Source organism: Larimichthys crocea, chromosome XX (genome assembly GCF_000972845.2).
Source record: "Larimichthys crocea isolate SSNF chromosome XX, L_crocea_2.0, whole genome shotgun sequence".
Taxonomy (NCBI): Eukaryota; Metazoa; Chordata; class Actinopteri; family Sciaenidae; genus Larimichthys; species Larimichthys crocea.
The window spans coordinates 12,007,165-12,022,872 of NC_040030.1; the positions used below are offsets into that span (position 1 = coordinate 12,007,165).

The window sequence follows — 15,708 nt, forward strand, 5'->3', positions numbered from 1 at the left end:
GTGTGTTTGGGTGTGTCGGAAAGGATCGGAGTTTGCCTTTTGGCTGCAAATGAAATGCTGGTCATTGCAGGCCATCTGGAAACTGGGTCTAACAGGTTCAACAGACAGACAATGTGTGTTCATGTCATATCTGAGCATCAGCAGGTCTGCTTTTGTTCACTTTATGCAAGAGGATATTTATGCACCAGTGGCATCCACTTAAACGTGCTGTGTGTGTGTGTGTGTGTGTGTACACGCTTTGGTCCGTTTATAGGATTTTCCCCCTGCTATGCCTGTTCTTGTACTCTGCGGCAGCTGTGTGGTCGAACAGCCATGAATGGCATCTTTCCGTCCATTTGTGCTTGCTGTTCTCTTTTTTTCTGGCATAATAGGACACATTCCCCAATCCCGGCAAATGGGGACAAAACCAACATCAACAGATCAATTCCCTCGAGTGTAAACACCTTTGCCTGTCTCTCCTCGGCGCATCATTTGGCGGTTAGCCAGCTCAGACGGTTGACAGACAGATAGACGGATGTCAGGCAGTTAGAGACAGACAGACAGACGGCAGCTAGCTTTTGTATTGACGGGCAGGTAGCTTTGATTTCACAGCAGATAGAAAAAAAGGCGACTTGAAACTGAATAATTTAGTTGACTGCAGCTGGAAAAGTCACTTAGATAATTCATGCATTGGGCACACTTTGTGAGTGAGAGTGTGTTTGCTGTGATTGCGTGTGTGTGTGTGTGTGAGTAATTGGGCTTCGAATGCATCCTGAAATGTAGGCAAGTTTAGTGTTTTTCCCCTCTGCACATGTGTGTGAATCACAAAGTCAGATGTGCAGTTGTGACAAATCCATGTAAAGATAGTGTTTCTGCAGCTCGAGGGATAACAAGGAGCCGGCGAAGTTTCAGCATAAAATGCACAAGGACGCAGATTTAACACACACACACACACAGAGCTACAGACAGTGCAGTGTTTAGCTGCTGTTTGATTTTATCAGCAGACTTGATCTCAATGTCAACATGAGAGAGTGGGTGGATGTAATTTAACTGAATCCTCTCTTGGGTTGTGGGTTACTATGTCAGACAAAAAAAAAAAACATAAAATCCCAAAAAATAAAAACTTAAACACCTCCGGCAGTCAACCTCTGATTTGCTGCTGGTATATTTCACTTTGACTTCAGCTTAGTCTAATAGTAAAGTTTAATTGTTTTTAGTTTTTGCCAGTTTTCCTAAAAAAACAAACACTAACTGATTTTCACCCACTTTAATTCCCACCGCAGACTCAACAATTCCCACCATGAGCAAGCACTGGGCGACGGTGGCAAGGAACAACTTCTTCCGTCCTCAATAAGTCAGCCTGAAATGACTCTACCTGTTGTGTTCTGGCTTTGTTTATTTCATGTACCAGCGTCTAAATCTGAGTGTGGCTCGCAATTTACGCTGCAAAATAGTGACACGAAGAAGTTAAATTTAATTGGTGTCCCATGGTTTAAGAGAGAGAGAGACAGAATTTAGACAGCTTATCGCAGGGCACGTTCACACCTACGGACAATTTAGAGCCACCAGTTAACCTGGTAAGTGCGTCTTATCGGCTGTGGGAGGAAGTTGGAGTACCCGCAGAGAACTCGTGCAGAACATGCAAACTGCATACAGAAAATGTTCAAGAACAGTGCTAACCACTGAACCACTGTGCCACCAAGATTACCAACTAAAATCTGATTATTACCCCAATTTTGTTATCAAGTCAAATAAATCTGACTTTTTGGTCGGTAACACAGCTTCTGTGAAAAAATCACCTGTGTGTCAACGGTGTTTGTACTCTAGATCTCTGGGTACGACTCTTTGTGTCTTTTAAATTGGGCCGGATTAGATAGAAATCCCTCTCCAGCGTAGGACAAATTCTCTCAGTGCTGTTCGGACGATGCATTCAGGTACACTGGACGAGCCCTACAGGCAGAAGAAAATGAAATTCCCTCTAAACACTTTAGCTGCAGCGGGATCCCTCTCAGTTCTGCATGGCAGGGACTCTTGTTATATGTTTCCACTCCAAATCCCACTGAAGCCTTCTTTTTTTTTTTCTTTTTCTTTTGCGTGTGTGTGTCCATGTGTGAATGCATGTCAGTGTGTGTGTGTGTGTGTGTCATACATCACACAGCACTGTTTGAAAAGGCTACTTGTGTGAATTTGTTGTGTAGTTTGTGTGCGCATGGATCTGCCAGCGTTTTTATGAACATCAGTGTGTGTGTGTGGTGTTTGACATATCTGTGCATGCAGGTTTAAGTGTGTGGGTTAATTTTTGTGTGTGTGAGTCAGTGCGACACAGCTCTCTTTTTTTTAAAGAGCCGGTTGAAGAGCTGTCAACTGACACTCTGCTAATGGCTGTTACACTCTTACACTCTCAAAGTAGCATTCACTTCTAATGGACCAGCAGCATCGCTCTGTCCCTGCCTCCTCCGTACTTATCCTGCTTTTTTATTTAATTTTTTATATTGTTTCAAAACATGTACAAGCCAAAATCTCAACACAGTATGTTGATTACATAACCCCAAAAACAGTATCCAAACTTATTTGGTTAAGAATTTAACTACATTTCATTATAGTGTTTCAAACTTGGCCACTTTCTGCACACCTCCATCTGTTACGTTCTCGCTCTGCCTCCTTACTTACTCTGAGAATTTACTACTGTGCTTCCTTAGACAGAATCTGAATAAAACGTGGAGAAAATGCAGTTTTTTTTAAATTCATTTGAGTGGAAGTAGTGCGTTTTGGCTGTAAAGGTGGTGGAGACTTTTGGAAAAATCAGATGCTCAGACCCGTCAAGCCTGCATAGTCAACCTGAAATGTCTCTGAAACTGCGATTATCCAGGTGGATTCATGGACTAAACTCTGATACTCTACCTGTTGTGTTCTGGCTTTGTTTATTTCATGCACCCAACTTCTAAGTCTGAGTCTGACTCACAATTTATGCTGCAAAATAGTGACACAAAGAAGTTTCCCTTGGCTGACCGAAATGGTTGACCCCCACTCAAATGAATGGAAAAACCTTGGAGCGCCGGATCCTGTCTAAATGCTCTTACTCAGAGAATTTACTCTTTACTAATGCCGTTTCCGAGGCTGCGATCTCAGCATTTTAGATCCTAGTAAAGGTCAAACTTCCCATAATGTATCACTGCTAGTTACCTTTATGAGATCTGCCACACCTGGTGAATATCTTTTAAACTCACACGCACAGTTTTGTAACACAGGCCTTCTGTTTAGTCTTCAAGCGCAGTCCAAAAGGAGATTTATCCAGATTTTAAAAAGCTCCCTCCTACGGTTGGAGTAATATGTCATTTCTTTACGACTAGTAAGCTGATTTTCATGCATTCACTTCAGCAGAGTGCTCCTTTTTAGTCTGTTTTCTCTTGATTTAGGAAACAGAACATGTAAAAACCCAGTGTTTCTGGATATTTGACCCCACAGGATGACCCACATAGCCTTTGCTTTTCCATGTCCGCTCTCAAAGCTTTCATTATATAAACCTGGTTTCATTGAGGGTTGCTTCAGGTCTGTAGAACATGGCGGAGATGCTATTTTACCACCTGTAGGTGTCCGCTGGTTCGTCTTTCAGCAGATGCCCCCATGTTTAGACCGTTTATATATTCTGTATTACGCAGATTGCATTTATGTAAGCTTGTTTTGTGTGTCACTATTTTGAGTTTGTGCAGAAACACAGAGATATTTTTCTTTCACCTCCACAGATTATTGATTGCACCTCCTCTCGTTTTGCTTTGTATCGCTCTGTGACCGTTTTCTAACTCTGCATAACTACAAAGGAGAAAAAAAACACACAACTCATGTGGGCGGCGTTTTGTGTCTTTTTGTTGTTGCAGTGCTGGCCAGTTTCCGAGGGACTGTCCAGCATGGCCTCCCGCTGGAAATCGGAGACACGGTGCAGATCCTGGAGAAATGTGAAGGTACTATGCACACATGGTACACACTGATTTTTGAAACGGAACAGTACGTGCAATGAAAACAATTGATTATGCTTGAGTAGTGAAGTGAACATTTACTAAATAATAGGAACGCTTCCTCTTTTTATTCAATATAGAGATTTTACTCATTCATTCATTCATTCATTCATTCATTAAATCAATCTTAAATGTACACAAATACACACACTCATTGATCCACAGATCTATGCATGTGCCCACAAACTGAGACATTACTTGGCACAAACAAACACATGCAACGACACTTGCAAAGTACAGTGTTCACCTGCCGGATATCACACCTCTCGTACGTCTTCTTGAAGGCTATCATAGTGCAGCGTGTGCACTAAATGAGCAGCATCATGTCTGTGATTAATGTCTGCTGGAAATTCATGTCTGCTACCGTTTCCTGCGCCACAGACCAGCTCCTTTTCCCACCTTCCTGTACGCGATGAGCCTGTTTTTCCCCCTCTACTTGCACTCTTTTCATGTCCGTCTCTCACACTCTATGTTAATGTAAATTTTTTTTTGTTAAATTCTCACAATAATTGAACTCATCTAACCGCAGCAAAGCCACACATGCATGCACACCTCGACACGGATAACCAGCCGTGCGCCAAACGCGTGCACGCCTTCCTCTTCCGGAGGTCTTGACACACACTGTGTTTGTCACACACTTCCTGTTGGGAGACAGAAACGCACAATCGAAGTGAGGGAGGCAAGCCAGTCGTGCAGCCAGCCAGCAAGTTAGAGGGATGTGATATTGCAGTAGAACGCCCAGAGGAAGTAGGCAACAGCACAGCCAGCTTGGTCCAGTAGGGTGCAAGGAAAAATCAAGATCTTGCCAGCAGCGAGGAGGCTCAGAGGATGGGCTGCTGACAGCAAAGGAGACCGACTAATGCGTCTGCCTCATGTTGATACTGTTGACACTTCAAAGCGCAGGAGCTTACAGTGTGGAAGTGTCTTTACTGACATGGGCCTCCTGTCTGTAAAAGAACCGCCTTAGTAATTGAGTTTTGGCTGAGTACGTCGAGTTCCTGACAGCAGTGAATACATTAGTGCGAAGTTAAACTGTGACGTGAAACAGTGGCTCTTGACCTGTTTTATCTAACGTACCCCCCTGCGGCCCTATCAGATGAGCTCAAGTAGCCCTTCACAGACACCACCTAATGTATCTTGTTTCAAATGAGTTTAAAGTGTACGTTAGGTACACTCACATAAAAGTGTATATACATTATGAGTCGTCTGTGTTTTCGCCAGTTCGGTCAAGTTTACATGTATGCTACAACAAAAGCAGCAGAAGAACTGTCCATTACCGTCAGCTAAAAGCAATGGATAAACAGTTGAAATAGTAAATTTAAGGTCAAATAGTGAGCTAATTAAACTGTCTGTTACTTTTAGTTAACTTTCTCAACCTTTTAATCTTTTACCTATTTCACCTAGTTATCCATTACTTTTAGCTAACTGTTTACCTGTTTATCCATTACTTTTAGTTGTTTACCTGTTTATCCATTACTTTTAGCTTACTATTTACCTGTTCATCTATTACTTTTAGTTGTTTACCTGTTTATCCATTACTTTTAGTTGTTTACCTGTTTATCCATTACTTTTAGCTTACTATTTACCTGTTTATCCATTACTTTTAGTTGTTTACCTGTTTATACATTACTTTTAGCTTACTATTTACCTATTTATCATTACTTTTAGCGGTTTACCTGTTTATCCATTACTTTTAGCTGTTTACCTGTTTATTCTGTTTACCTGTTTATCCATTACTTTTAGCTTACTATTTGAACTTCTTTGCTCACTTGTTAACTAGGTTTTGCACATTTTCAATCACAACATGTCCAGATGTTACAACTGGTTCAAGTTGGTGGGAGAAGTGACAGTAATTTTAATCAAGATCAGCATCACACCCATCTGTAATGTGATATATTTTTTCCCTTTAACACAAATATATGTATACAATTTAAAAAATTAGTCAACATCTCTAATATTTATGTACCCACTGGCAAATACAGTAGTACCTCCCTTGCGTAAACGTACCCCTGGTTGAGAATCACTGAATGAAAACACAGATTATCACATCCTGCTAATCTTTTGCAGCTGTGTTGCCGTCGTTCACTTTGCACAAAGCTGTCACAGTACTTGATCTCTTCTATCGAAGAAATTACTCATCTTGGAAGCACTGAGTGTGCGTTTCCACAGTGCGGACCGAGACGGATTACTCAATCCTCTTCTGCCCATGCAAGCATGAAACAAATCAGCTAGAAAATATACAGATGGATTTTGGCGAAACCCAACAGTGATTGGAATAATCTAATACATTTACATTTGAGCTATTCAAGTTAATGCTCTTATCTGGAGGGACTTACAATGACTGCGACAGTGGGAATGAGCTTAAATTGTTCATTTTTTAGATTTGCAGAAGCATCAGGCACGTTACTAATTTGGCTCCAGCTCAGATTGGAGGGTGTAATGGTGTGAGAAGAGCGTTGCGTGCGAGCCACAGCTTTGTCACCTTTTTTTTTTTTTTTCCCTCGCTCTGCTTTATTTTGCACCTGCTTGGACTTGAATTCACGTTGAGGTCGGCTTTATATGTCACGGGTTTCAGTCTGCTGTGCATTAGACGGTGGTCGTTGCGACAACAACGACTGCAGCAACAGTAACAACAGCTTAGTTTAGAAAAAAAAGGCAGTACCTTTTGAACTGCAGTGCTCTTGACAGGCTACCATGACATATACGAAAATCTAAAATGGTGCTGACATTTTTATTGGCAGCGGAAGGTTGGCGGTGAGATGCCAAGTCAGCGTTTCATTAATGTCTCAGTCCCCTGTCCCCACTGAATTGGAATAAAAATAAACGTCTGGTGGGCTTATGCATTTTTTGTACATACAGCTGTCAGAAGGTTTGGACCATTTTCATTAAATGACACACACACACACACTCATGCATCTCCTTCTATATCCTCCTTATCCTTATTAAATGTATAGCATGCTGAATCTCTCCACCAAGCCAGATATAAAGGGTAATATTCTTAGTGACATGCTGGATATTAAAATGGTGCTTTGTCTCTGCAGGCTGGTACCGAGGATTCATCCTGAAGAACCCAAACATCAAGGTGAGCGAACTTTTTTTCCGAGCACATGATTTGCTAATAACTCATTCAACCCAAATTAAATGTATCATTGTTAGCTGCAGTTGTTCTCGTGTGGTAAAGTTGGTAACAAGCTGCATGTGGTTAACCACCACCCCATCATTAAGTGTTAAATTCCCCTCACACCGCCGCGCAGGTGTTTTGCATCATTTAACCCGATGGCAGCTCTTCTCAGGACTCTGGTCACGTGCAGACTCTGCTCTCACACTCCTTCCAGTCTCGTTGCACCTGTTAACCTGTTAGACCTTTTTCATCACGGTTATTGTGACATTGCAGGAGATGGAGTAATGGCTGCCTTTCATTCAGGTTCATCACCTTCAGGACCTTCTGCTATATTGAATTAAGTGTCATTGTGTTTTTCCGGCTACTCAAAATGTCTCCAATGGAAGAGGTTAAGTGACATCACATCATTTCCTGCGAAGCTCTGTCCAACTTGGACTTGAGCAGAGGTCAAATCAGCCAGAATACAAAGTGTGGGTGTGCAGGAGTCACAAAAGCAGCTTGTTTGATTGTTTTTTGTTTTGTTTTTTCCACAGAAGAACTAATAAAATGAACAAAGGCTGAATTCTATTTAGGTGCTCCAGTTTCACGGTCCTGATATTGTGTGTACTGTCAATTTTGAGAGAGGTTAAACTCCTCAAAAACTACAATAGCTGGTAAATAAAGTAGAAACATAGATGACGAATGTCGTCACTGTCTAAAGAAAGCCATGCATGTCAGGATGAAAAAACGTTTCACAAAATAAACCTAAAATACTGTAATGACACATATTTAGCACCAGAAATACTACAGAACAGTAGTAATAGCAGCAGTAGTTGTAGAAGTAACAGTAGCAGCAGTAGTAGTAGCAGCGATAGAAGTAGTAGTAGCAGCAGCAGTAGTAGTAGTAGCAGTGATAGAAGTAGTAGTAGCAGCAGTAGAAGTAGTAGTAGCAGCGATAGAAGTAGTAGTATCAGTGATTGAAGTAGTAGTAGTAGCAGCAGCAGTAGTAGGAGCAGCAGTAGAAGTAGTAGTAGCAGCGATAGAAGTAGTAGTAGCAGCAGTAGAAGTAGTAGTAGCAGCAGTAGTAGTAGTAGCAGCAGTAGAAGTATTAGTAGCAGCAGCAGTAGTAGTAGCAGCAGTAGTAGCAGTGATAGAAGTAGTAGTAGCAGCGATAGAAGTAGTAGTAGCAGCAGTAGTAGTAGTAGCAGCGATAGAAGTAGTAGTAGCAGTAGAAGCAGTAGAAGTAGTAGTAGTAGTAGCAGCAGTAGTAGTAGCAGCGATAGTAGCAGCAGCAGTAGAAGTAGTAGCAGCGATAGAAGTAGTAGTAGTAGTAGCAGCAGTAGTAGTAGTAGCAGCGATAGTAGTAGTAGTAGTAGTAGTAGTAGTAGTAGTAGCAGCGATAGAAGTAGTAGTAGCAGCAGCAGCAGTAGTAGTAGCAGCGATAGAAGTAGTAGCAGCAGCCGCAGTAGTAGTAGCAGCGATAGAAGTAGTAGTAGCAGCGATAGTAGTAGTAGCAGCGATAGTAGTAGTAGTAGTAGCAGCAGTAGAAGTAGTAGTAGCAGCAGTAGAAGTAGTAGTAGCAGCGATAGAAGTAGTAGTAGTAGCAGCGATAGAAGTAGTAGTAGCAGTAGCGATAGAAGTAGTAGTAGCAGTAGAAGTATTAGTAGCAGCAGCAGTAGTAGTAGCAGCGATAGAAGTAGTAGTAGCAGCAGCAGTAGAAGTAGTATTAGTAGCAGCAGTAGTAGTAGTAGCAGCGATAGTAGTAGTAGCAGCAGCAGCAGTAGTAGTAGCAGCGATAGAAGTAGTAGTAGTAGCAGCGATAGTAGTAGTAGCAGCAGCAGTAGTAGTAGCAGTAGAAGTAGTAGTAGCAGCAGCAGCAGTAGTAGCAGTAGAAGTAGTAGTAGCAGCAGCAGTAGTAGTAGCAGCGATAGAAGTAGTAGTAGCAGTAGTAATAAGATGATCGGGAACCTCCAGCAGTAGCAGAAGTTCACACAGTGATCAGTGAACCTTTAATATTTTAAATAAATTTCCGTACATCGAATGAATAAATGGTTCTGATGATGTGCAGGTGTTTCTCCTGTTTATGTCCACCTCAGTTGGTCAGCTGTCAATATCAAGGCTGTGCTACAAGCAGCAGCAGTAGTAGTAGCAGCGATAGAAGTAGTAGCAGCAGCAGTAGAAGTAGTAGTAGCAGCAGCAGCAGTAGTAGTAGCAGCGATAGAAGTAGTAGTAGCAGCAGCAGTAGTAGTAGCAGCAATAGAAGTAGTAGCAGCAGCAGTAGAAGTAGTAGTAGCAGCAGTAGAAGTAGTAGTAGTCAAGCAGCAGCAGTAGTAGTAGTAGCAGCGATCGAAATAGTAGTAGCAGTAGAAGTAGTAGTCGAGCTGCAGTAGTAATAGCGATGGAAGCAGTAGTAGCAGTAGTAATAAGATGATCGTTGGTTCGATTCCAGGAACCTCCAGCAGTAGCAGAAGTTCACACAGTGATCAGTGAACATTTAATATTTTAAATAAATTTCCGTGCATCGTATGAATAAATGGTTCTGATGATGTGCATGTGTTTCCCCTGTTTATGTACACCTCAGCTGGTCAGCTGTCAATATCAAGGCTGTGCTACATGTTTCCACAGCGCACATTGGCCTAATCTAATATTTTAGATTAAAATCAGCATATTCCAGGCTAATAGCCATCTGACAGTGACAGGTGTGCATCATCCTGTCTATAATACATACATGATGTAACAAGACATTTCCAATTTTCATCTATTAAGATTTCAAATAATCTTACAACCAAAATCTAAGACCATTTGACAGCAGTAAGTTTTTCGTCTGATTATAATTCTGGTCCTCGTACAAGACCGACCAATTAAACCAAACTGAATCATTACTGTTAATTAACCTTCACATCCTGCTAAAAGAAAATGTGCTAATATAAACCAAGTTGGGAGTAAAGTGATAGGTGTGTTCAGAGTCTATGTGCATTTATCCTCAGATACTTATACTTCTTTGATCTCCTCGAGTCAATAGGGAGCAACTTGCAGTTTATTAGCACCAAACAGGATGCGCGCGTGCACACAAACACACTTTTTTTTCTTTCTAAATCCCATCGCTCGTTGCTTTTATCTCTTTTTCTGTCCGTCTCTCCCTGCGCTCTGCCCACAAACACACTTGGCACTGCATCGAGTGTTTGCATCAATGCCACATGCTAACAGTTAATTGCGAATGGAACTAAAAGGGCTTCTCATTAACCTGTTTATCTTCTGCACAAAGGGGATCTTCCCATCCAGCTACATCCACTTGAAGAGCGCCCACGTCAAGAATAAAGGGTAAGTAATGCCGCATTTTGGCTCTAATCCTGCTCTTTCACAGGTTTCCATTTTATTCTTACGTGTGTGTGTGTGTGTGTGTGTGTGTTTGTAGGCAATTTGAAACGGTCATCCCTGTTGAAGACTCTGTCATCACGGAGATGACATCGACGTTGCGAGACTGGGGTGCCATGTGGAAGCAACTCTATGTGGTAAGAAGCCACACACACACACACACACACTGTTTACATCGATTTTAAATATCACGGCTGCCTTTTTTGTTTTGAAAATAATTTGTTTTGCCCAGGGTAATTCAAAAGCTGCAAACTGTTCATTCATTAGTCGAACTGATTGTGTTTGTGGCCTATTAAGCTATCTGGGGTACTGATTAAATTGAGCTGATGAATACTCGCAGATCAAAGTGCATACATTTGCGGCAAAAAGCAGCAGGACACTGAAGCTAATTTGCACAAATCCATTTTAAAGGCTTCTGTCTGGGTCGCCCTCTTCCCTCACAGTGTCGATTTGGTTCTCTCATGTGTGCTCTGGTACTTCGTTTTCACCTTTGGCTGGCGACCGTGTGTGTTTTCATCTCCTTATCTGTGTCATCATTCTGCCTTCCCTTCTTGTCGATTTCCCTTTCATTCATCCCAATTGACTCTTTTCCTTCTCCGCCCCCCTTTCCACTGTTTTCCTGCCTCCACAGAAGAATGAGGGGGATTTGTTCCACAGGCTTTGGCACGTGATGAATGAAATCCTGGACCTGAGGAGGCAGGTGCTGGTGGGCCACCTCACCCATGACCGCATGAGGGACGTCAAGCAGCACATCACAGCCAGATTGGACTGGGGCAACGAGTGAGTAGAAGTAGAGTAGAAAAAAGGATGATCTGTCTGTCCAAATGTGTTGGGCAGAGGCAGTTGTTTGTATTGTTCCATCTGAAAGGACCATATCTATGTTGTTATTTTTATTTTTCTGTGTTTCAGGTCATTAATTATTCATCGGTTAAACTTTGCTACTAGTTTTAAGATTGATTTTCTGCCCTCTGCCCAGCCATTGGATTTCATTCACTCTATAGTGTTGTATGAAAATCAGATACTAGAGGCTCGCTGCAGAGCAGAAATCCATCAAGGGAAAACTCAGTCAGCCTTATTTTATTTTATTTTTTTCATAAAAGTTATGTTTTTTCTTTTTTGTACAGTAATGCAGTTGTGAACCAGAACAATTTGAAGTTTAGCTTGTTGGTGCAGTCAATAATAAAAAACAAAACAAAAACATCAGACATCAGGGATTTGAAACTTGGTCGATTTAATGCAAGGCACTAACAAATTCATAGCATCATGAACTTTTTAAAGAGCCCTGGAACCATTTTAGGAACCATGGAACTTGGACTGGTGAAACTAAAGACTAAAACTTAGTTTTAATGCCGTAGTTCCTGAAACCAGTAGTTCCTGTCTAGGTGGTGATACTGTCTGATGACCCCAGGAACTATTGAGGAAGTGATTGCAGTACTGAACACACATCACTTGTCAACAGACCTTACAGCTGCTCGTTTTTTTTTATGGAGATTGCAACTTGTTTCAATGTGGTTGGATACTAGAAGCAGAAACATGATCATAAAAGTCATACCATATGTTAGAGACACGTGCTCTGGAATTGAACCCTGCCTGTCTACTTTGCATCCACTCATTAAAACAGGAATCAACAGCATATTGAGAACAAGTTACAGTTTTGGAAACATTTGAGCTGTCATTTTTTTCGCTGATAAACCTTTTCTCTCCTGAAAAATCTGCCATGACATCTTTTCCCTAAATTTCAAATCTCGTATTTCAGGCAGCGATTGTTCTGGCGCTATAAACTGAGTCGACAATCCCCGCCCCTGCTCACATCTGCATCACCGCATTATGACAGCCTATTCAAAATAGACAAACAAAATAAATCAAACTTTATGTTCACTGTGACGGCGTGTTTAAAAAAACTGAGAGAAAGTTTGGGAACTGGTTATTGATAACATAAAGCACATTTGTAGCTAACGAGAAACAGCTCAGTCAGGTCTAATAAGACATTAATTTCATTTAACACATTTAACACTTAAAGCAAACAAAACTCCTAATTGGATTTGGTCTTACTCTCATTTCACATTTCTTGACACAGTAAGAAACTGTAATAACACAGACTGTCAATTGAGGTACTTCCAAGAGCTTTCTGTAACTATGTAACTCATCTTTGCTTCTCTCTCCGACTCTCCTCTGCCTGCTCCTCTGTCTTTTGTTGTCACCTTCCATCCCTGCGGGCACACTCCTCCTGACTCAATCAAGTCACTTTCCCCTCCTCACACAGACAGTACTCTCTCCAGCCTCTTCTCTCTGCATGCCATGAGGGGGTGAAGTAAAAATAAAAATAAAAAAAACCTCTCTTTATATCCGCCCTTACCCTTCACTCTCCTTCATATCCCTGCTGAGGGCTCTCCTCAAACACACACACACACACCCCTCCTTAGTTAGGACATGGGTGGACAGTCCCTCGCTGTCGGCCTCTGTATGCCTCCAAGCCTGTCTCTTTTTATTGCTGACAAGAAGGCACACTGTAGCGTGCCGTTTTGGTCCACCGAACAGGGGCCAAAAAAGAAAAGAAGGGGAGGAAGTGAGAGGTTGTGGTGTCCGTGGAAACAGATGAGGACTTTAAGGAATAGACAGGGTTAAAGGATGGAAGAGCTGAAGGGATAAAGAAGACAGCGGGCATAGCAGCGGACTAAAGGCAGAGGACATTTTTCTTTCATCTGCTCTTTAGAGCAGAGGACGATCTGTCAAGTTTATTTAGATGACTGACACGGGTGATCTGACAGCGATCTGTGTGTGTTATGTGGTGTGTTTGATGCTCCCGTCATGGAAGAGGATATGAGCCAACTATCAATATGTGTATGATAAGTCCGATCTGTGTGAATCTTTGTGTCGCAGGCAGCTCGGCTTGGACCTGGTCCCCAGGCGAGAGTTCAGCATGGTGGACCCAGATGAGATCAGCGTCACAGAGCTTTACAGACTGGTGAGTGTTCCTTTCCTCTCAAAGTAACTCCTCGTTTAGGCAGCAGGGTGGCGAGATGCAGGTGAGTTCGACAAGTGTCTGCTCTTTGGAAATGTCCAACAATTATAATATAACTTATGCACTATGCTTCATGGCCTCTCTAATGGCCCCCTTGTTTTGTCTTTGGTCAATAATCAGTGTTTCCCTTGACAAAAATGACGGGGTGTCAGTCAGCTGCTTACTGCTTGAAGCAAACCGCTTCAAACAACACACTCTCCAACTGATCGCACCAGACAGTTGACAGGATGTTTTACCACTTTCAGTACTTTGTCTGACGCAGCTAACCTCTAAGGTGATGTGAGAAGCTGTCCATCACTCACAGCACTCTTCGAAAGCTCTTCCACAGAGCCTGTAGGTGGTGGAAGAGGTAGTTGTGTGAACCGGCAGATCACATGTAACCCCACCGACCAATCCCCCCAACCCCACCTGGACAATCTCACCTTTTAACCTCGGGGACCTTTTTGTAGATGTTCAAATTTCCACGTCCACAGGATTTCTTCTACATGTTTAAAAGTTTGGAATGAAAGTTTAATACTCGACCTTGGAAACAGCAGTTGGCCAAACAATCGCACCGCAAGCAGCATTCAGCAGCTGCTCTGGTGCTTTCGATCAAATGACACAATCTCCATCTGTTTTTTGTTTTTTTTCCCCCTTCCCTTTTTTCACTTCTAACCCACGTCGGCTCCAGAGTTTACACTAAAAGATTGAACTCGATGTGCTCCTGACATCATGTAGGAATCATATAAAGTGCAGTTGAACGTCTGAATCTCTTCCATCTCGCTCGTGCTCTCCTTCCTTTCCCCTACTGTTTGCTCCCTGCTTCCCCCTTCCCATTTTCTCCAAGCCCCAACCGCTGTTACCGTGGCAACCACTTCTCTGCCCTGATACAGCGCAGGGAGGATTGTATCACACACGCATACACGCACACACACAATGATGGTTTTCCTTTCACGGGGGTAATTGAAGCTCTTAATCCATCTGTTTCTTTTTTTGTTGTTGTTGTTGTTAGTCAAAACAAAAGGAGGCATTGCGAGATGAAAGCTTAATACACCTCGATTAAAATGAGCAAATGACTGCAATCCCCATATACTGAGACAAGATAAAGGGACCGGCAGTCACTGCCGTCATCCACATACGTAAACACACACACACACACACACACACACACACGCACACACACACACACACACACACACACACACACACACACACACACACACACACAGTGCACCGTCACATCAAGCTCCAAATTACATCCATATTTTTCTGTGAGATCTTTGTGTACTAGAACAGCTTCTTTGTTTCTTCTGTGTGCTGCTGTGGTGTGGCTTAATTAAATTGAGATGGGGATTACCTGGTGGTGTGTGTGTGTGTGTGTGTGCGTGTGTGTGTGTGTGTGTGCGTGTGTGTGTGTGTGTGTGTTTCTCTCTGTGTGTGCTGAAATGCCAGTGGGGATGTTACTGTGGGAAAATGCTACACTGTGTCGAGGAATTATGATATCTGCCCAGTGAGAAATAATGAGGATACTGAGAAGGATAAAGAAAAGGCATTCAGTGCCTGTTGAATATAATAGAGATTTCATGACATACACTATATATGATGAGTTTCATTCTGAAATAAAAAACATTTTATATATTAAAAAAAAGACATAATGTTGGATCAAAAAGAAAAAAATATATAAATTTGTCTCATTTTTTGTGATATTAGACTTTTTCTAAAGACCTGCCCAATTTTATTATTTTGCAATAAATTATCATATTTAAAGCTTCAATAATTAGTATTTTATATTGACTGATTATTATGTGAAAGGGATGATTTGTCAAACCCATAGTGGAATTTTTGTGTCTTTTAGCTCATTGTTTTGGTTTCACTGCCGAAACTTTTCTTTTTGCAGCTGTAGCAGGTAGTTGTTTAAGCTTAAAGTCTGTGTAAAGTAAGAATAAATGTGTGTTCTGAGTTTGTCAGACCAAAGAATAAAGTGTTATTTAACACCCAGGCAAAATTGAATAATATAAACAAGTTTATGAAATTAGGTGTCAGATGAGCAGTGTTCTCAGCTCCAGGACTGTGGGGGCGTGTCCGCTGAATGTGCTCCCACTTGAGCAGTCAAGCAGCAATTTTGAAGCAACTGAAACGTGTCAGATGAGTTCAGAAAATGGCATGACAAACTTTGAAACACTCTGAGCGACATGAATAAATCTCTGTTTCTCTGTTAGGGTTGCAGCCACGCTCATGTT

The 15,708-nt window shown here is 41.9% G+C and overlaps 1 protein-coding gene across 6 annotated transcripts in view; it reads left to right on the forward strand.

Annotated features, from left to right (window-relative positions):
• Nucleotides 1-15,708, forward strand: part of dock4b (dedicator of cytokinesis 4b) — a 119,667-nt gene that overhangs the window by 28,384 nt on the left and 75,575 nt on the right. For all 6 annotated transcript variants that reach the window (XM_019271522.2, XM_019271523.2, XM_019271525.2 and 3 more), the window contains exons 2-7: nucleotides 3,855-3,938; nucleotides 7,034-7,074; nucleotides 10,358-10,413; nucleotides 10,508-10,604; nucleotides 11,099-11,247; nucleotides 13,348-13,432. In XM_019271522.2, the coding sequence (XP_019127067.2) occupies nucleotides 3,855-3,938; nucleotides 7,034-7,074; nucleotides 10,358-10,413; nucleotides 10,508-10,604; nucleotides 11,099-11,247; nucleotides 13,348-13,432 (512 nt within the window). The remainder of the gene's footprint in view (nucleotides 1-3,854; nucleotides 3,939-7,033; nucleotides 7,075-10,357; nucleotides 10,414-10,507; nucleotides 10,605-11,098; nucleotides 11,248-13,347; nucleotides 13,433-15,708) is intronic.